Source organism: Neovison vison, chromosome 11 (assembly GCF_020171115.1).
Source record: "Neovison vison isolate M4711 chromosome 11, ASM_NN_V1, whole genome shotgun sequence".
Taxonomy (NCBI): Eukaryota; Metazoa; Chordata; class Mammalia; order Carnivora; family Mustelidae; genus Neogale; species Neogale vison.
This window is the reverse complement of record NC_058101.1, coordinates 162,476,364-162,498,356: the sequence shown is the minus strand read 5'-3', so window position 1 is coordinate 162,498,356 and position 21,993 is coordinate 162,476,364. Positions and strand designations below refer to the sequence as shown.

The 21,993-nt window shown below is 35.9% G+C and overlaps 1 protein-coding gene across 1 annotated transcript in view; it reads left to right on the top strand.

The window, feature by feature from the left end:
• The window catches only part of ADAM7 (ADAM metallopeptidase domain 7), a 101,187-nt gene that overhangs the window by 40,816 nt on the left and 38,378 nt on the right, over positions 1 to 21,993 (top strand). Inside the window, exons 8-11 of the mRNA XM_044225979.1 lie at positions 896 to 967; positions 17,222 to 17,391; positions 19,619 to 19,703; positions 21,176 to 21,306. Coding sequence (XP_044081914.1) covers positions 896 to 967; positions 17,222 to 17,391; positions 19,619 to 19,703; positions 21,176 to 21,306 — 458 coding nt within the window. The remainder of the gene's footprint in view (positions 1 to 895; positions 968 to 17,221; positions 17,392 to 19,618; positions 19,704 to 21,175; positions 21,307 to 21,993) is intronic.

The window sequence follows — 21,993 nt, the reverse complement described above, 5'->3', positions numbered from 1 at the left end:
TTGAGAAATGAATGGTAAATGAGAAGTGAAGAGAGTCTAATGTTAAACCTTTGAGGTGTTTAGATTTTTGAGATAACAGGAGAACAAAAGAGCAAGTAATGAGGATAATTGTAGGATTCAGAAAAGCCGTGTCTCTTTTACTTTTTATTATAAAACAAGCTTGATCATTTGCATTTATCTCTACAAGATACTTTTGTTATTTTTATAAATTGTATTTTATCAGATCTAAATTGATCATCTTAAGAACAAGATCCTAATGGCACAAATGGAAAATCCATTTGTTAAAAGGGAAAAAAAGACAATACACCAGAGTAGAGAAATCCACTTTATCTTCTCAGCCTTTCCCTAGAGAGAAGGGGGAGATACAATTTCCTTCTAGATCGCATCTCTGGCTTTAGGGTGGCCCTTGATTACATTCAATACATACATGGTTGTGACAACCATGAACATAGAAGAGCTGATAAGTGTTGCTTTATTTGCAATATAATGGTTTCTGTGGAGCTTTAATAAGTTTTCTTTCATCAGCATGATAAATATGGACTAAAGCACACTTATCAGTTGGTTTAATATGTCAATGTACTGTAATATATTGTAATGTGAAAAGGGGATAAGGTTATGAGGAAAACCTTAAAGTAGTGCAAAAATGAAGCATGTCCTTAGAAATGTTGTATCTGTTTTTTATTATTTTATATCAAAATACTATTATCAATATACTATTTATTTTATATCAAATATATAATTCTGTATAATTTGTCCAGATTTTTAGCTGACCAGAAAGAATGCCAAAAAGTTTTTTTTTTCCCTTGGAAGTATCTCATAGTATATGAAGTATTTTGTTGAGTTTTTATTCATCTCCTATTATTAATGAATGTTAACCTGGTGTTTTATTTTCCAGTATCACAGGAATAATCATCCTCATAGTAAACTGAGGAACAGAATTTGGGGAATGGCCAATTTTGTCAACATGGTAAGATCTGATACAGTTTGAATGAAGCTAAAAATGCAAATGGAAGAAATACTTTTAAGATAGATGCCGGATTTTGTGCTAATTTCAATATTGAGACAGTCCAAAATACAAAAATTGACCATGCAAACTAATTAGCCAAAATCCAATTAAAAATTCACAGCAATAAATGAACCACAGCACTGAGGTTTGGTTTTCTAAGTAAATGACATTTAGTATTTAAGGAGGTTTCAAATAATGGTTACTAATCACAAAGTTTATAAAAATATATAAAAAATTTATAAAGACTTGAATATTTACCATGCATAAATCAAATCCACTAATACATTTAAGATCACTGTTCCATAATCTAGTATTGTTGGAGAACTTGTTTCTGCTTCACTGTCAACTGCAGGCCTTTATCAAGGGTGCCTGCTCAATGGTCCTCACTCACAGTCTTATCTCTTCTTCAGAAGTAATTTATTCTAATTTGTCACACAGTGATTGCTAGCCTAGTTATGGGACCCGGAGTATTTTGTTGTCCTGATCTATCCTGTCTTATGAAAGTTCTGTCATGAATGGGTCTTTGGGTAGATTATTCTCACTGTGTTCTTCCTTCATTGGTAGGAGACATTGAATGTTCTGGCCTTAGGATAGCTTCCTGCCTCTCCTCCAGGGCCATAAGTTTGTTTTTTTGTTTTGCTTTTATCTTTCCCATCTTTCAGCAACAATCAGTTTTCACTTGAATTCTGGGAGCATAAAAAAAATGCCCCACTCTCAACAAGTGATATGTCATCTAGACAGCTAATCAATAAACAGTGGTTTTAAACAACACTATAGACAAAATGAAGCCAACAGGTAAATACAGAGTATTCCACCCAAGAGCAACAGAATACACCATTTATTCTCAATAGCAGATGGAATATTTCATAGTATATGTTATATAGACCACAAAGCAAATTGCAACAAATTCAAAAAGAAGGAATTTATATCAAGTACAATGACAGCAAGAATACTGGAAGATTTGTAAATATGTGGAAATTAAAGAAACATTCCCAAACAACAAATGGATCAAGGAATAATGAAAGGTAAAATTTAAAAAAATCTTGATACTAACAAAAATGGAAACATATCAAAAGTTAGGAGATGCAGCAAAATCAGTTCCAGGAGGAAAGTTTATGGTTGTAAATGCATACATACATCAATTAAAAAAATAGCAAGTAAACAACTAACGTTATTCCTTAAGGAACTACAAAAAGAAAAATAAACTAAGCCATAGTTAGTACAAGGAAAGAAGTAATATTGAGATTAGAACAGAAAAAAAATTCTGAAGGCCATATAGAAGCTTAATGCTTTTGTATATCTGGAGAATGAGTCTGGTAGATTTGAAGATGTTCCCAAAGCAACAGCTTCTTTTATCCTTCAAGCCTATACCACCAAGGGAGGTTATCTCCAATCTCCCACTCTGCACATCCAGAATGGGAAATTGGAGATAACCTCCCTTTGTAAAATTACTTATGTCCGTGTCTTTCAGAAGGTCCTACACTCTCATTTTATCCCACACTTACCCTTTAACAATTCCTTACAAATGTCTGGTGAATTCTTCTTATGTGTTATCTGATGTCAACATCTCTTTTTCTCATGCTCTGCCACTGGGAGATGCTCTACCAATAGTACCATCTCTCCCCAAAGGAGGCGCTCTTTCCTTAGATTTCAAGGTACTATTGGCCCTGTTACCGCAGCAAACTTATGGTTTGATATGATACAACTTTGTAGATTCTCTAGCTTTTTCTTTTTGTCAGGGTAGCAAAAACATTCTTTCCAACTTACACATCTTACCCAGAAGTATAATTTCTCTAAACTTTAAATTCATGTCTATGGAAATTAAAAATCCTCCCCCATATTATTCTAAAAATAGGAACAATGTGGAGAGGAATGGTTATATCTCATAGTCACCTGTTTGCTCCTGTTTATTTTTATTGATTGATTGATTGATAGAAGTTTTTGTAAGGTTTTTTTTTTTTTTAAAGATCTTATTTATTTATTTGACAGACAAAGATCACAAGTAGGCAGAGAGAGAGGAGGAAGCAGGCTCCCTGCTAAGCAGAGAGCCTGATGCGGGACTTGATCCCTAGACCCTGGGATCATGACCTGAGCCAAAGACAGAGGCTATAACCCACTGAGCCACCCAGGAACCCCAGGTTTTTGTTTTTTTTTTTTTAACCCCAGGTTTTTGTAAGTTTATTCATGACTTGATTCCAATCCTATTTTTCAAATAATTCTTGCAGTGGTCATAGCCATCTTTCCTCCTATCAAGGTTTTTAGGCATTTTCTCCTGTTTTATTGGGACATATAATGGACATACACTGCTGTGTAAGTATAAGGCATACAGCATAATGGTTTAATTTACATAAATTGTGAAATGACTACCACAGTAGGTTCAGCTAACATCTATCTTCTCAAATAGATACTATGAAAAGAAAAGAAAAACCCAAAAGAATAAAGGAAAAATAATTCCCCTTGTAATGAAAACTCTCCATATCAACTCTTATTAACAACTTTCCTACCCATCATACAATACTGTTAGCTGTAGTCATCAGTTGTACATCTCTAGTACTTATTTATCTTATTACTGGAAGTTTGTACCTTTTGACCACCTTCCTCCAATTTCCCCCTCTCCATACTCAATCTATGGTAACTACAAGTCTGATCATTTTTCCTATTAATTTGTTTTTTAAAAATTCCATATATAAGTGAGATCATATAGTGTTTGTCTTTATCTGTCTGACTTATTTCACTTATTTCACTTAATGTAATATCCTTTAGGGTAATCTATGTTATCAAAAATGGTAGGATATCCTTGATTTTTTATGGCTAAATAATATTCCATTATATATATCTATTACAACTTCTTCCATTCATCCATTAATGGACACCTTGGCTGTATTCATGGTTTGATTATATAAGAATGCTTGCATAAACATAGGAGTGCAGATATCTTTTTGATATCTGCTTTTATTTCCTTTTATATGTTCCCAGAAGTGGAATTGCTGGATCATATAAATAGTTAAAATTTTTTAGGATCTTCCACATTTTTTTCCATAGTGGCTTTTCCAATTTACAGTCCCACCAACAGTGCACAAGGGTTCTCTTTTCTCTACATCCATACCAGCATTTATTGTCTCTTGTCTTTTTAGTGATGGCCATTCTAATAAGTAGAGATGATATCTTATTTTGATTTTAATTCACATTATCTTAATGGCTAGTGATGTTGAAAATCTCATCATGCACTTTTTGGCCTTTCATCTATCTTTTTTGAAGAAATGTCTATTCAGTTACTTTACCCATTTTTTAATTTGAATTTTTTTTGCCATTGAGTTAATAAGTTTATATATATTGGATATTAACCCCTTATCAGATAATGACTTGTGAATATTTTTTCCTATTCCATAAGTTCTCTTTACACTTTTTTATTGACTTCTTTTGCTGAGCAGAAGTTTTTGTTTGATGCAATCCCACTTGATTGTTTCTTATTTTGTTGCTTGTACTTTAGACATCATATCCAAACATTCATTACCAAGGCCCTTGTCAAGGAACATGATTTCTGTTTTCTTCTGGGATTTTATGGTAAAACTCAGTTTAACTCGTCAATCCACTTTGATCCATTTTTCACTTATTCTCATCAAGGGTATTAGCCTGTAGTATTGTTTTCTAATAATACCCTTTCCTGGTTTTGCTATCAGGGTAATCCTGGCCTTGTAAAATTAGTTTGGGAATTTTTGCTCCTCTTTGAGTTTTTTGGGAAGGTTTGAGAATGATTGATAGCAATTCCTTTAATGTTTGGTATAATTCACCAGTAAATCTATCTGGTCCTGTACTTTTCTTCATTAGGATATTGTGATCACTGATTCAATCTCCTTACAAGTAATTGGTTTGTTCAGACCTGACCTTAAGACAAATGAAAATGGAAACACACATGAGTCTTTTATTTATTTCCTCTTTAATTTCCCCTTTGATCCATTGATTGTTCAAGAGAGTGTTATATAGTTTCTATGTGTTCATGAATTTTCCAGTTTTCATCTTGTTCCTGGTTTCTAGTTCCGTGCCATTATGTTCAGAAAAGATACTTGGTACGATTTTATCATTTTTGAATTTGCTAAGACTTGTTTTAAAACCTAACATATGGCCTACTCTAAAAAAAATTCTAGATGTGTAAATAAGAATATGTATTCTGTTATTTTTGGATAGAAAGTTCTGTATACATTTGTTAGGTCCTTTGGGCCTAGAGTATTGTTCAAATGCACTGTTTATTTATTGATTCTGTGTCTGAATGATTTATCCATTGCTTGGGGTGAAGTATTACTTTTCTTTTAAATTTCTCCTCTCAGTTTTCTAGTTTTTTTTTTTTTAATTTTTATTTATTTGAGAGGTGGGAAGGTCAGAGGGAGAAGCAGACTCCCCATGGAGCTGGGAGCCTGATGCGGGACTCGATCCCGGGGCTCTGGGACCGTGACCTGAGCCGAAGGCGGTTGCTTAACCAACTGAGCCACCCAGGCACCCCAGTTTTCTAGTTTTTGATTTGTATATTTATGTTTTCCAGTATTGGGCACATAAATATTTACAGTTAAGTCTTCTTTTTTTTATTTTTTATTTTTTTTTAAATTTTTTAATTTTTTGTAAACATTTATTTTTATCCCCAGGGGTAGAGGTCTGTGAATCACCAGGTTTACACACTTCACAGCACTCACCAAGGCACATACCCTCCCCAATGTCCATAACCCCACCCCCCTTCTCCCAACCCCCCTCCCCCCAGCAACCCTCAGTTTGTTTTGTGAGATTAAGAGTCACTAATGGTTTGTCTCCCTCCCAATCCCATCTTGTTTCATTTATTCTTCTCCTACCCACTTAAGCCCCCATGTTGCATCACCACTTCCTCATATCAGGGAGATCATATGATAGTTATCTTTCTCCGCTTGACTTATTTCGTTGAGCATGATACGCTCTAGTTCCATCCATGTTGTCGCAAATGGCAAGATTTCATTTCTTTTGAAGGCTGCATAGTATTCCATTGTGTATATATACCACATCTTCTTGATCCATTCATCTGTTGATGGACATCTAGGTTCTTTCCATAGTTTGGCTATTGTGGACATTGCTGCTATAAACATTCGGGTGCACGTGCCCCTTTGGATCACTATGTTTGTATCTTTAGGGTAAATACCCAGTAGTGCAATTGCTGGGTCATAGGGCAGTTCTATTTTCAACATTTTGAGGAACCTCCATGCTGTTTTCCACAGTGGTTGCACCAGCTTGCATTCCCACCAACAGTGTAGGAGGGTTCCCCTTTCTCCGCATCCTCGCCAGCATCTGTCATTTCCTGACCTGTTGATTTTAGCCATTCTGACTGGTGTGAGGTGATATCTCATTGTGGTTTTGATTTGTATTTCCCTGATACAGAGTGATATGGAGCACTTTTTCATGTGTCTGTTGGCCATCTGGATGTCTTCTTTGCAGAAATGTCTGTTTATGTCCTTTGCCCATTTCTTGATTGGATTATTTGTTCTTTGGGTGTTGAGTTTGCTAAGTTCTTTATAGATTTTGGACACTAGTCCTTTATCTGATATGTTGTTTGCAAATATCTTCTCCCATTCTGTCAGTTGTCTTTTGATTTTGTTAACTGTTTCCTTTGCTGTGCAAAAGCTTTTGATCTTGATGAAATCCCAATAGTTCATTTTTGCCCTTGCTTCCCTTGCCTTTGGCGATATTCCTAGGAAGATGTTGCTGCGGCTAAGGTCGAAGAGGTTGCTGCCTGTGCTCTCCTCAAGGATTTTGATGGATTCCTTTCTCACATTGAGGTCCTTCATCCATTTTGAGTCTATTTTCGTGTGTGGTGTAAGGAAATGGTCCAATTTCATTTTTCTGCATGTGGCTGTCCAATTTTCCCAACACCATTTATTGAAGAGGCTGTCTTTTTTCCATTGGACATTATTTCCTGCTTTGTCGAAGATTAGTTGACCGTAGAGTTGAGGGTCTATTTCTGGGCCTCTATTCTGTTCCATTGATCTATGTGTCTGTTTTTGTGCCAATACCATGCTGTCTTGATGATGACAGCTTTGTAATAGAGCTTGAAGTCCGGAATTGTGATGCCACCAACTTTGGCTTTCTTTTTCAATATTTCTTTGGCTATTCGAGGTCTTTTCTAGTTCCATATAAATTTTAGGATTATTTGTTCCATTTCTTTGAAAAAATGGATGGTACTTTGATAGGAATTGCATTAAATGTGTAGATTACTTTAGGTAGCATAGACATTTTCACAATATTTATTCTTCCAATCCAGGAACATGGAACATTTTTCCATTTCTTTGTGTCTTCCTCAATTTCTTTCATGAGTACGTTATAGTTTTCTGAGTATAGATTCTTAGCCTCTTTGGTTAGGTTTATTCCTAGGTATCTTATGGTTTGGGGTGCAATTGTAAATGGGATGGACTCCTTAATTTCTCTTTCTTCTGTCTTCTTGTTGGTGTAGAGAAATGCAACTGATTTCTGTGCATTGATTTTATATCCTGATACTTTACTGAATTCCTGTACAAGTTCTAGCAGTTTTAGAGTGGAGTCTTTTGGGTTTTCCACATAGAGTATCATATCATCTGCGAAGAGTGATAGTTTGACTTCTTCTTTGCTGATTTGGATGCCTTTAATTTCCTTTTGTTGTCTGATTGCTGAGGCTAGGACTTCTAGTACTATGTTGAATAGCAGTGGTGATAATGGACATCCCTGCCGTGTTCCTGACCTTAGCGGAAAAGCTTTCAGTTTTTCTCCATTGAGAATGATATTTGCGGTGGGTTTTTCATAGATGGCTTTGATGATATTGAGGTATGTGCCCTCTATCCCTACACTTTGAAGGGTTTTGATCAGGAAGGGATGCTGTACTTTGTCAAATGCTTTTTCAGCATCTATTGAGAGTATCATATGGTTCTTGTTCTTTCTTTTATTGATGTGTTGTAACACATTGACTGATTCGCGGATGTTGAACCAACCTTTCAGCCCTGGGATAAATCCCACTTGGTCGTGGTGAATAATCCTTTTAATGTACTGTTGAATCCTATTGACTAGTATTTTGGTGAGAATTTTCGCATCTGTGTTCATCAAGGATATTGGTCTATAGCTCTCTTTTTTGATGGGATCCTTGTCTGGTTTTGGGATCAAGGTGATGTTGGCCTCATAAAATGAGTTTGGAAGTTTTCCTTCCATTTCTATTTTTTGGAACAGTTTCAGGAGAATAGGAATTAGTTCTTCTTTAAATGTTTGGTAGAATTCCCCCAGGAAGCTGTCTGGTCCCGGGGTTTTGTTTGTTTGGAGATTTTTAATGACTGTTTCAATCTCCTTACTGGTTATGGGTCTGTTCAGGCTTTCTATTTCTTCCTGGTTCAGTTGTGGTAGTTTATATGTTTCTAGGAATGCATCCATTTCTTCCAGATTGTCAAATTTGTTGGCGTAGAGTTGCTCATAGTATGTTCTTATAATAGTTTGTATTTCTTTGGTGTTAGTTGTGATCTCTCCTCTTTCATTCATGATTTTATTTATTTGGGTCCTTTCTCTTTTTGATAAGTCTGGCCAGGGGTTTATCAATTTTATTAATTCTTTCAAAGAACCAGCTCCTAGTTTCGTTGATTTGTTCTATTGTTTTTTGGTTTCTATTTCATTGATTTCTGCTCTGATATTTATTATTTCTCTTCTCCTGCTGGGCTTAGGGTTTCTTTCTTGTTCTTTCTCCAGCTCCTTTAGGTGTAGGGTGAGGTTGAGTACCTGAGACCTTTCTTATTTCTTGAGAAAGGCTTGTACCACTATATATTTTCCTCTTAAGACTGCCTTTGTTGTGTCCCACAGATTTTGAACCGTTGTGTTTTCATTATCATTTGTTTCCATGATTTTTTTTCAATTCTTCTTTAATTTCCTGGTTGACCCATTCATTCTTTAAAAGGATGCTGTTTAGTTTCCATGTATTTGGGTTCTTTCCAAACTTCCTCTTGTGGTTGAGTTCTAGCTTCAGAGCATTGTGGTCTGAAAATATGCAGGGAATGATCCCAATCTTTTGAGTCCTGATTTAGGACCCAGGATGTGATCTATTCTGGAGAATGTTCCATGTGCACTAGAGAAGAATGTATATTCTGTTGCTTTGGGATGAAATGTTCTGAATATATCTCTGATGTCCATCTAGTCCAGTGTGTCGTTTAAGGCCTTTATTTCCTTGTTGATTTTTTGCTCGGTTGATCTGTCCATTTCAGTGAGGGGAGTGTTAAAGTCACCTACTATTATTGTATTATTGTTGATGTGTTTCTTTGATTTTGTTATTAATTGGTTTATATAGTTGGCTGCTCCCATGTTGGGGGCATAGATATTTAAAATTGTTAGATCTTCTTGTTGGACAGACCCTTTGAGTATGATATAGTGTCCTTCCTCATCTCTTATTATAGTCTTTGGCTTAAAATCTAATTGATCTGATATAAGGATTGCCTCTCCTGCTTTCTTCTGATGTCCATTAGCATGGTAAATTCTTTTCCACCCCCTCACTTTAAATCTGGAGGTGTCTTCAGGCTTAAAATGAGTTTCTTGGAGGCAACATATAGATGGGTTTTGTTTTTTTATCCATTCTGATACCCTGTGTCTTTTGATTGGGGCATTTAGCCCATTAACATTCAGGGTAACTATTGAGAGATATGATTTTAGTGCCATTGTATTGCCTGTAAGGTGACAGTTATTGTATATTGTTTCTGTTCCTTTCTGATCTACCTCTTGTAGGCTCTCTCTTTGCTTAGAGGATCCCTTTCAATATTTCCTGTAGAGCTGGTTTGGTGTTTGCAAATTCTTTCAGTTTTTGTTTGTCCTGGAAGCTTTTAATCTCTCCTTCTATGTTCAATGATAACCTAGCTGGATATAATATTCTTGGCTGCATGTTTTTCTCGTTTAGTGCTCTGAAAATATCATGCCAGCTCTTTCTGGCCTGCCAGGTCTCTGTGGATAAGTCAGCTGCCAATCTAATACTTTTACCATTGTATGTTACAGACTTCTTTTCCTGGGCTGCTTTCAGGATTTTCTCTTTGTCACTAAGACTTGTAAATTTTACTATTAGGTGACGGGGTGTGGGCCTATTCTTATTGATTTTGAGGAGAGTTCTCTGAACCTCCTGAATTTTGATGCTCGTTCCCTTTGCTATATTGGGGAAATTCTCCCCAATAATTCTCTCCAGTATACCTTCTGCTCCCCTCTCTCTTTCTTCTTCTTCTGGAATCCCAATTATTCTAATGTTGTTTCGTCTTACGGTGTCACTTATCTCTCGAATTCTCCCCTCGTCTTCCAGTAGCTGTTTGTCCCTCTTTTGCTCAGCTTCTTTATTCTCTGTCATTTGGTCTTCTATATCGCTAATTCTTTTTTCTGCCTCATTTATCCTAGCAGTGAGAGCCTCCATTTTTGATTGCACCTCATTAATAGCTTTTTTGATTTCAACTTGGTTAGATTTTAGTTCTTTTATTTCTCCAGAAAGGGCTTTTATATCTCTGGAGAGTGTTTCTCTAATATCTTCCATGCCTTTTTCGAGCCCGGTTAGAACCTTGAGAATTGTCATTCTGAATTCTAGATCTGACATATTACCAATGTCTATATTGATTAGGTCCCTAGCCTTCGGTACTGCCTCTTGTTCTTTTTTTTGTGGTCAATTTTTCTGCTTTGTCATTTTGTCCAAATAAGAGTATATGAAGGAGCAAGTAAAATACTAAAAGGGTGGCAACAACCCCAGGAAAATATGCTTTAGCCAAATCAGAAGGATAAAAAGAGGTTCAAAAAAAAGAAAGAAAAAAAAGGAATTAAAAAAAGAAAACGAATAAAGAAAAGTATGAAAAAGAAAAAATATATATATTAGATAAACTATTTTAAAACGTTAAAAATGAAAAGGGTAAAAGTTAAAAAAAATTTTTAAAAATTTTTTAAAAAATTTTAAAAAATTTAAAAATTTAGCAAAAGAAGAGAAAAAAATGAAAAAGAAAACAATTACTTTAACTGCAAGACTAAAAAGTCACAGGGAGAAAGCCATGAGTTCCGTGCTTTCCTTTCTCCTCCTCTAGAATTCTGCTGCTCTCCTTGGTATTGAAACCATACTCCTTGGTAGGTGAACTTGGTCTTGGCTGGATTTCTTGTTGATCTTCTGGGGGAGGGGCCTGGTGTAGTGATTCTCAAGTGTCTTTGCCCCAGGTGGAATTACACCGCCCTTACCAGGGGCCGGGCTGAGTAATCCGCTCGCGTTTGCTTTCAGGAGCTTTTGTTCCCTGAGCACTTTCCGTAGAGTTCCGGAGGACGGGAATACAAATGGCGGCCTCCTGGTCTCCAGCCCGGAGTTGCCGAGAGCCCGTGGCCCCACTCCTCAGTGCGCCCTCAGAGAACAGCGCCCATTAACTCCCGTCTGCCTGACCTCCGGCCGAGCTCCGAGCTCACCGAGCCTACGACCGGTTCAAGGTAACCCCGAACTGCGAGCTTACTGTCAGCTCTGTCTCTATAGCCGGCTTTCTCGCTCCAATACCCGCAAGCTCTGCAACACTCAGACACCCCCGATCCTTCTGTGACCCTGCGGGACCTGAGGCCACGTTGACCTCACGTGGGCTTCGCCCCAGTTTAGCCTCTGGAGCAATGTCCCTCAGCGGAACAGACTTTTAAAAGTCCTGATTTTGTGCTCCGTTGCTCCGCTGCTTGCTGGGAGCCGGCCCCTCCCCCCGGGGTCTATCTTCCCGTCACTCTGGATTCACTTCTCCGCCAATCCTACCTTTCAGAAAGTGGTTGTTTTTCTGTTTCTAGAATTGCTGTTCTTCTTCTCTTCGATCTGCCGATGGATTTGCAGGTGTTTGCAATCTTTAAATAAGCCATCTAGCTGATCTCCTGCTAGCTAAAGTAGTCTCAGCCTGCTACTTCTCCGCCATCTTGACTCTTCCTTGGCCGTAGCCTCCTCAGGATCTTGCTTTAGGTAGCATCAATAGCTCCGAGGCCTGCGCTCAACTCTTCCTTCTGACACACCTTAAAGGATAGGACTTCACTCAACTGACTTGAGACTCGATTTCTCTCCACAGCTGGTTGCTTACTTAAGCAGTTGGGCGTTTTCAGAGTTAGAAACAGTCACTTGTGGGTAAAAAGTGACGTCCAAATCAGAGTATTTTCGGGAATTAAGCTGCACATGGAGAAAGTGCGATCAAGTTCCTCTGCCTCCAGGAGCAGTGCGGTATGCTTCGTTACCACTTCTTGGTGTTAGTACATGGAAATCACAGCCCTTGGAAACAGCCAGAAACACGGTGAACTCAGGAGTTCTCGGGCCCCCACATCTGTTTCTCAGTCGTGGCCAAAGGCCAGTGGTGATTGACTTCTTCTAATCCCTTCGCTGACGCCAAATTCATTAGAAATCCTACAGTTAAGTCTTCTTGATGTATTGACACTTTTATCATTATGTAATGGTCTCTGTCTCTTTTTACCACTTTTCGTTTAAAATCTATTTTGATATATGTATAAATACATATACTTTTTTGGGGGGGGAGGAATGGGGTTATCATTTGGTAGAAATGATTTTTTCCATCCCTTCACTTTCGGTTTATGTGTGTCTTTAGGGCTTACATATTTTTTGTATGCTTTGTATTGTTAGATTTTGCTTTTTTAATCCCTTCACTCACCCTGTGTCTTTTGATTGGATGGTTTAATTTGTTCACATTTAAAGTAATTATTGGTAGGTAAAGACATATTATTGCCATTTTCTGAATTGTCTTCTGGTTGTTTTACAGATCCATTGTTCCCTATTTCTTATCCTGCTCTCTCTTTTTTTTTTTTTTTTTTTTTTGTATTTTGATGTCTCTGATATTGGTATTCTTTGACTTCTTTATTGTATTCCTTCATCTAATTACCAGAAGATTTTCCCTTGAAGTTATCATGAGGTTTACGTAAAATATCAAACTTATCAGATCCTAATTTAAACTGATAACAATTTTTAACTTTAATAGAATTCATATATTTGACACTTCCTTTTTCCTTACTATTGCATTATTACATACAGTTAAAAACTTTACATTATTTATATTTTTTACATGATTGCAGTTAAAATTTATATTCTTTAATATTTTGTAACTAATAACATAGTACATATTGTATTTATGGGTTTTTTCCCTATGTTCATCTTTTTAAAGGATTTTATTTATTTATTTGACAGAGAGAGAGATGACAAGTAGGCAGAGAGGCAGGCAGAGAGAGAAGTTTGAAAAGCAGGTTCCCTGCTGAGCAGAGAGCCTGATGCAGGGCTCGATCCCAGGACCCTGAGATCATGACCTGACCCTAAGACAGAGGTTTAACCCACTGAGCCACCCAGGCACCCCACTCTGTTCACTTTTGAACTTTTAAATTAGAGTTGTGAGTTATACACCGCTATTACCAAATTGCAGAATCTAATGATCACTATATATTTACCATTACAAGTGAGATTAATGTTATCATTTTGTGTTTTTTTATGATGTTAATGAGCAATTTTTAATTCTATTCAAAGAGGGATTTAACATTTCTCCTAAGGCAGGTCTCGTGGTAATGAACTCCCTTCCTCAGTTTTTGGTTGTTCAAGAAAATTTTTATCTCTCTTTCATTTCTGAAGGACACCTTTACCAGCCATTGTATTCTTGGTTGGCAGTTATTTTGATATTACATTATCTCTTTGCCTAAAAAGTTTCTGTTGAGAAATCTGTCTATAGGGTGAAGGGATTAAAAAAGCAAAATCCAACAATCTCTTATATGTAATACCTCTCTTTTCTCTGCTGCTCTTAAAATTCTTTCATCTTTGATTTTTGACAATTTAATTGCAATGTATCTTAATGTAGCCCTTTTAGGTTTAATCTATTTGTCTTTCAGACTTCATGGATCTAGATGTCTATTTCTTTCACCAAGTTCAGGAAGTTTTTAGCCATTATTGCTTTAAATATACTTTCTGTCATTTTTTTTTTCTCTTCTCCTTTTAGAATCCTCATGGTATTTTTACATTGTGTCTCATAATTCCAGTAGGCTTTCTTCACTCTTTTTCATTCTTTTTTTCCATTTTGCGCCTCTCACTGGGTAATGTCTACTGTCTAATTCTTTCTCCCACATGGCCAAACTTTTCTTTTTGTTCTTGAATTATTTTCCCAATTTTATTTAGTTGTCTGTGTTTTCTTATAGTCTGCTAAACTTCCTTAGAGGATTATTCAAAATGGTGTCCCTGACAGTTTATAGATCTCTGTTTCTTTATGGTCAGTTATTGGAGCTTTATCAGTTTCCTTTCGTGGAGTCAAATTTACCTAATTTTTCATGATCCTTGATTATGAATTAGATTCTCTGCCCTCGTGCAGTGGGAGAAGCAGCTCTAAAACTGGAATATATCTTTGTTGTCTTAACTTAAGCTGAACTGCACCCCAAGGTCCCCAGCCAAACAGCATCGCTGGCTCTGGTCTGCGAACTGTGGGTGATGTTTGCCTTTCTCTTGTGCCTTTCTTAAATTTTCTGGGCTGCACAGCTTTCAGGTGTTTTACCAACCTTCAGTCAGTTGAGACAAACACCCTCTCTTCACACTGGGTGGGTTATGTGTCATCTTCCTTGCCTGGGTGGCTACTCCAGGCAACTATCAATTTTCCAAACCAGGCTCTCCAGTTAGAAGGGATCAGAATCTGCCCTCAGCCTTGGCTAAAAATTAGCCCCCTGCCTCTGTGTAGCTCAGGAAGCCGTCATGCTGGAATAGGTTTCTCCCCTATCTGAACATGGAGTATTCCTGTTAAATATATCATTGGCCAAATAGCATAAAGCTGAGAAGCAATTACTATTAATTTATATGGGAATGTTTTTGAGCCAAAAAACAAACAAACAACAACAAACACAAACACACACACACACACACACACACACCCCAAAAAAAAACAAAACAAAACACATCTTCTCTTAGGCTTTTCTGGTACCTTGAAACACATCTTCCTAACAAATGCACAAAAGAAACTGAGATAAAGCACTGATGCTCACAGACACACTTTGAAGCTACAGTGGCTTGGTGCTGGACAGTGTCACCTACCTGGGATGACACTGCAATGGCTCTACAATGGCTCACCACAAAAGCAAACACTAGCATCACTTTTGCTTTTTGCCCTTTCTCATAAAAGCAAAAATCCTCTTCAGATTTCTTTTGTTCAGTGAAAAACGGATTCTAATGTTGGCCTTTTGTGAAAGCAAATGGCATAACACAAACTTAAAAATTAAGGAATACCTGTATTGGCTTTTTTCTGAGAGTAATCAGCTGTATCCGCTCAACTCTTGGCTCAAGCCACCATTGGTTCACACAGCTTTCAGGAATGTCATTAGCTCTTCTAGTCAGATAGAACCAGAAGACTCTCCCCACAATGGGTGGGGCTATGTCTCAGTTCTCTTGCCTGGACTATTCTGTCTTCAATCAGAAAGGACCAGGAGCTACTCTGGCTTTGTGTGTGAATTAATCCCCCTGCCTGTGTGTAGCATGGAAGGGCTCATGCCTGGTAATGGCTCTGCTCTGAGAGTGATCTGCTCTGCTCCTCTGCCTCTCAGCCCAAGCTCCTTTTATCCTGTTTCTTATATTTTGTGATTGTCTTTATCACTACCCTAACACTGATAAAAATATAAGACTCGGTCTTTCTCTTTGGGTTCCCATCACCAAAGTAAGCATAAATACAAAATTGGTGCAAATTACTAAACTTTCACTAAAGATATTCAGTTTAGATTGGGAAGTCATACCAATCCTTTATCCTCCACAGTGCCCACACTCATTATTTTACTTCATCCTCTCTCACTTACTTTCACAATATCTTTACTCCTTTATCTCGGAAAGTTCAGTTTTTTCTCTACTGTGAAGAGTGAACCAACTCTTCACAATCTCCCAAATAGTATATACAAACCCTTCCAAGCATTCCATAGATGCAGCATGGTTTTTATTTTATAGGGTATGTTTTCACTAGAAGAGAGCACATTCATAGGATGATAAATGATAACTATTGTTTCCATTTGTACTTTCTCCAGTTTGATGGACCTAAAGCCCACCCATGAATGGTAGAGACTATAAGGAGACCAGGTTAAAACAAATATATTGTTCTGTGGTACCTGACATATAAGGTCTATTACATGCTAAGGTCAGGGTTAAAACGAATGGACATTACAGGCTCCAGAATGGATTTGAGATCATGATTTAACTAAAGGTCTAACTTCATGATTCTTTAAAGGAAGCCTACTTCTTGGGTTTACGAAATGACTTTGTTGGGTTATTATGTTGACACATGAAATTCAATATATTCATATTATGCAGGTTAAGAAAAGTAGAAAATTAACACAATGTTATTATAGCCATGATGTAGCACACTTCTTAATAACTGATTGCATGCTCTACTATTATTGTGTGAATGACCTCATCATTTCTGAACCTTAACTCAGTGTTCATAGTTCATTCATTCTTTCAACCCACTTTGTACTGGCTATTAGGAATTATAAAATTTATGTAACATCTTTTGCCTCAAAATCTTCATATAATATTTGCTTCAACTCTGTCTTCTTTTGTGCTGGCATCAAAGTATCTACCAACTCAGTGTTTACAAAATGGGAATGAAGTGAGAAGGTTTATGAGCTATAGCTATTTGTGCCTGTTTTGAGCTGTCTCCAAAAAGATTGAGACAGCAAAGTAGTCCTAAAAAATCAAACAAAATGTGGCAGCTAGGCTATTGGATTTTGTTCTTTTTTTTTTTCCAATTTATTTATTTTCAGAAAAACAGTATTCATTATTGGGCTATTGGATTTTGAAAACCAATATCAACATTCTAATCTTCCACAGAACCAACTAATGACTAAAATAGATAAATAAAGAACATTCATCCCTCTGCGTGCCACTACTAATAAATTCACATCTTCTGGCCAGTTATAATATGAGTTTTACTAAATTATTTATGCTAGACACATCTTGAGCCCAGTGTCTGTAAGGTTCATCATATTCAAAGAAAATCAAATATTTTTAAGTTAAATTTTTTGTTGGTTATGGAAATTTGCCCAGTATTCTGGGCAAGTTATACTATATTCTGTTTCAGTATAACCATTTGTAAAATAAGACCTGCATTTTTTGTTTATATACCTCACATGTTAAAATTACTATTTTTTTTTAATTATAGAGGAATATAGTAATGGTGAAGGATCCTTCTGTAGCTTGAGTCTATGAAAATTTATTTCTCCTTTGAACAGATTTATAAAACCTTGGACATTCATGTGACATTGGTTGGCCTTGAAATGTGGACAAATGGAGATAAAATAGACATAGATTCAAATATAGAAAATACCTTATTACGTTTTTCAACTTGGCAAGAAATAATCCTGAAAAAGAGGAAAAGATTTGATCATGTTATATTACTCAGGTATGTAAGTGCTCTATTTTCCTGCATACTTTAGGTGAATTATAAATTGATAATAAATAAATAAACAAACAAACAAATGAACAGCAACAAACTACTTTTTAAAACAATTTATTTTGCATAGTACACAGTGACAAAATGTTATGTCCAGCTATACATAAAATTTCCAAATCAAGTTTTAAATAATCTTTCTTTCTAATATTGATTAACACTGGAAAATAAACATATGATACATTTACATTTCAGGTCAGGTTTGGAAATGTCACTGGATGAGAATGTACTTTTAGAATTAATTTACTTAACCAGCATCTAGCACTAACACCCTTAATTCTTCCATGCTGTGCCATTCCAATACTCCCTAAAACCTGTATTACTGGGAAATTAACTTATTCTCTGGAAATTTTCCCTCAGTAAAGTGTCCCTATCCAATGAATTGTGCTTCAAGAGCATCTCCTCTACTATTCATGAGGGTGGATAACTAAACTGCCACAGCTTTAATATTCCTAGTAAAGTTATCTATAATATTAGGTCATTCCTAAGAAAGGGGGGCCCATTTTGATCATTTTTCTAATTCAAAATAGCTACCACACTACTCAGCCTATTAGGAAATGATAAATAATTGTGCAGCTGAACTGACCTTAACTTTGTGTTAACCATTGTCCTGTTATCCTAATAAAAGTATGAAAGTACAACTTTGGGAGTAATGGAGCTTTTGAGCATTTCTTCTGGTGCCCTTATGGCTACTATATAACAATGTTACCCACCTTATCTACTTCATCTTCCTGTAATAGTGGTGTTTCTCCTACAATCTGCAAACATGGCCTACAAATGTGCGTCTTAACATTATCTAAATGTTAACTTTCAGTTTGAACTCAGAACTGTGAACCTTCCAAAACCTACAGCTGGAAGTCAGGTCCAGCTCTCTGGCAGGTTGATGAGAGTGAATCACACCTCTAAAATAATATCACTTCTGATTTTTATCACTGAGATGGTCCACAGCACTTATCTCCAGGGAGATACGTGTACCTATCACCATAGCATTCATTGTGCACAAGATTAACCTCTTTGCCTATTTCTTGGACCTGTGTTTTAAAATAATAAATTAGTCTAGAAATATCACATGGTTATAAGCAAAATTCTTTTTACTTTCATGAACGTCTCTTATTCTGAGCAATAGCTTCTCACAGCAATATTATGTCTACAAATAAGGAAATGAGAAAAGTGCTCCTAAATATCTAATTGCACATCATATTTGGGACTTATGTATTGAGTTCCTTGAATGTCTTCTCATCTATGTTCACGAAGCACTAGAAGTGATAATATATATGGCATTCTCATGTTGTGATTTTTGTTTCTAAGTAACCATGAGCAAGTTCAGAATCTAGATTGTGTTTGCTCTGATGCTTCATCTCCATAAGTGGTATTTTTTTAAGATCTATCAAGTCTAGGAAGACCAGAGTTCTAAATACTTCCAAGTATTACTGAGACTAAAAATGTAGGACATTTCAATAGTAAAGAAAGAAATAGAACATACCTTTTTGATCAAAAAAGCTAAAGATTGAAAGGGGCCATGTAGCCTGACCACTTTTCTCATAATTGAATCTTCTTAGTTATATATGTTCCAAGTGTGGTCTTTCAGCTCATAATCACTCTTTAATGTTCTTGAAAGCATATCAAATCTGGATTCCCTTAATATACATATCTACATCTATCTTTTTAGGTAATCCAAGAATAATTCATATGACAACTCTTTCAAACGTTTGATTATTGTTATCTAATCTTCTGTGAGTTTCTATGTTTGATTAAAATATTTTAAAAAACTTTAACTATAGCTAATTAATCCTAATATGTGTCTATTTACTATGTTGTATTTTTCTCTCCAAACACTTTTTTAACTTAATTATTTGATCTTTTAAGTGGTTTTATCCAAAGCTAAGTGTAGGATAAGCCCTGTAAAATTGAACTCACATTTTATTATTTTTTTGAAAATACATTTTTTATGATTTCAACTTTAGATTGTACTGACTTTTTCAATACCTCTAATATACTACATAAGCTTAATAACAACTAAGATCATCTTCAATTCTAGAACTCTAAGAAAAAAAAGACACTTTTATGTGCAAAGGCACTTTTATGTGCAAAGGCATTTTGAGGATTCATTGCAATCCAATCTTTGTGTTAATTAAACCACTGCCTCAGACTGAAGAGTGTATTTGCATCTTGTTTATAGTGGGAAATGGCTCTACATACATGCACAAGGAACTTCTTATTCAGAGGGTATATGCCTGCCCTATTATTCCTCCAGTGTTGTTAAGGTAGGCTGGGTTTTATTTGTTATGTAACTTAATCACAAAGTTTGAAAGTAATTTCTATAAATTGTGTGTCCCATTGAAGGGGACTAAGGTCACCTGGGTGGTTCAGTTGGTTCAGCATCCAACTTTTTATCTCAGTTCAGGTCTTGATCTCAGGGTCATGAGTTCAAGTTGCATGTTGGGCTCTGCTCTGGAGGTGGAGCCTACAAAAAGAGAAAGAAAGAAAGATAGGAAGAAGGAAAGAAAGAAAGAATGAGAGAGAGAGAGAGAGAGAGAAGGAAAGATCATGTATGAATTCTGCCATATATCCCCACCAATATATACTACAATGAAATTGTTGTTTCCTTTATTAAATAGGAAAATAACAGTTTTATAAAAACTATAGATGAAAAATGAAGGTAAACCAGTCTGTTCAGAGCTTTAAAAATTATATACAAATTGACATACAAAGATTAGAAAAGTTTTTTGCATACTCTATATGTTCACTATCATTATTATCATTATCATTATTGTATCAAAACAACCTTGTGATTCATTTTCAGTAAGAGTAAGATGTTCAAACTGCTGACTTATCTATTTTATCTGGTATCTTTCCCAAATCACTAAGCTTCTAGTAGATGCTGTCCAAGTAGTCTTATCTAAGTCGTATTTAGACCTTGAAATTAAAAGCTTATAAATCATCTATTCATTACATTGTTCCTTTTATGATTATGCCTTGATCATGGTATTTTATTAACACAAATTTTGCATAGTGGAGTCTATCTAATCTAGTATAGGCTATTGCCACTCCAATTATGACATTACAACCCATGCAGAACACATTTTAAACTTCAAATGAGTAAGATGAAATAACCAAGTTAGGGGAATTTTACCTTTATAGTAATTTGGTATCCCACCCCTTTTTGAAAATTAGCCACTATAGTGGCTAAAACATGAAATAGAACTACAGACAGAGGGAACAATCAACTCTGCCTTGGATTTCAAATCACCGAACTTCTGGTTTTCTTAATAGTAGAAACTTCCTCCTCATGATTACATTACATACAGTTGGGCAGTGTGAGACTATAGTCTGAAAACATGAACCACACACATTTTTTATTTTTACCATCTTTGACTATCTGGCATATAAAAGACAAATCAATAATGTTTATTTATTAGGACATTAGTTTATAATTTTTAATTATGATTTTTAGCTATTTGTATGAATGAGCTTATAGAAATCCAGCAATGATTATTACTGTGCCACAAAAAAGAATATCAAAATGTTAGAGACACTCAAAGGTCATTTTTCCAACCTCATTATATAATTAAAGGAACTGAGGGCAGGACAGGGAGGTAACAAAGGCCACAGCCTCTCAAACAAGTACTAGTTAACCGAAGCTAGAAACCAGGTCTCAACAAATAGTTCAAAACACTATGTGCTAAAGTGCATTAACTTCTAGAAATTTGTAATACACATCTTTTTTTGGCCCCAGGATCTTTTGCCTGACCTAAATGTAGTTGCAAGCAGAATTGCACATCAGCTAGGTCATAACCTTGGGATGAAGCATGATGATTACCCATGTACCTGTAATTTTGAGAGATGTGTGATGGATCGTGGTGGAAGGTAGGGTTCAAACAATATAGAGAGTACATTTAAATATTTTGTGTGTGACTCTTAGTTAGAACTCCATATTGTAGGGATATATAGATATTATGTAAACAATTTCTAATATATTCCATAAGGTCTATTACAAGACCAGCCATGATAGGCTGTTTCCCTTTGGGGCTAAATCTTAACAGTTGGTAGTGTTGGTCCTAGTGACTCTAAAATTCCATCTGAGCATACTGCAAAAATATACAACAATTAATTAGTAAATTATACTAAGGTGCCAAGAGAAGAATACACTCTATGTGCCTTGTTTTATCATCTTTGCTATAAACTCTAATTTATTCCTTCAAATCTTTACTCAGATGTCTTTCTCAGCCAAGCCTTCACCAGCCACTTGATCTAACTTTTCAATCCTGTCTCTAATCCTTTCTTCTTTGTTTTTGTCCCCATTCTTAGTATTAATCACTACCTAATATAGTCTGTGCATTACCTACTTAGCTTGCTTATTATTTTATTCCTCCAAAAAAATATAAACTTCATGAGGTCAGGTTTTGTCTGCATTCTACACTGTTTTATCACACTGTCTAGAAAAGTCCCAGACAGATAGTAGGTACTGTATAAATAATTGTAGAGTGAATGAATGTCCTATGTCCTCCCATCATACTGTGAATTACCACAGCCAGCTCCTAAACTTTACACATT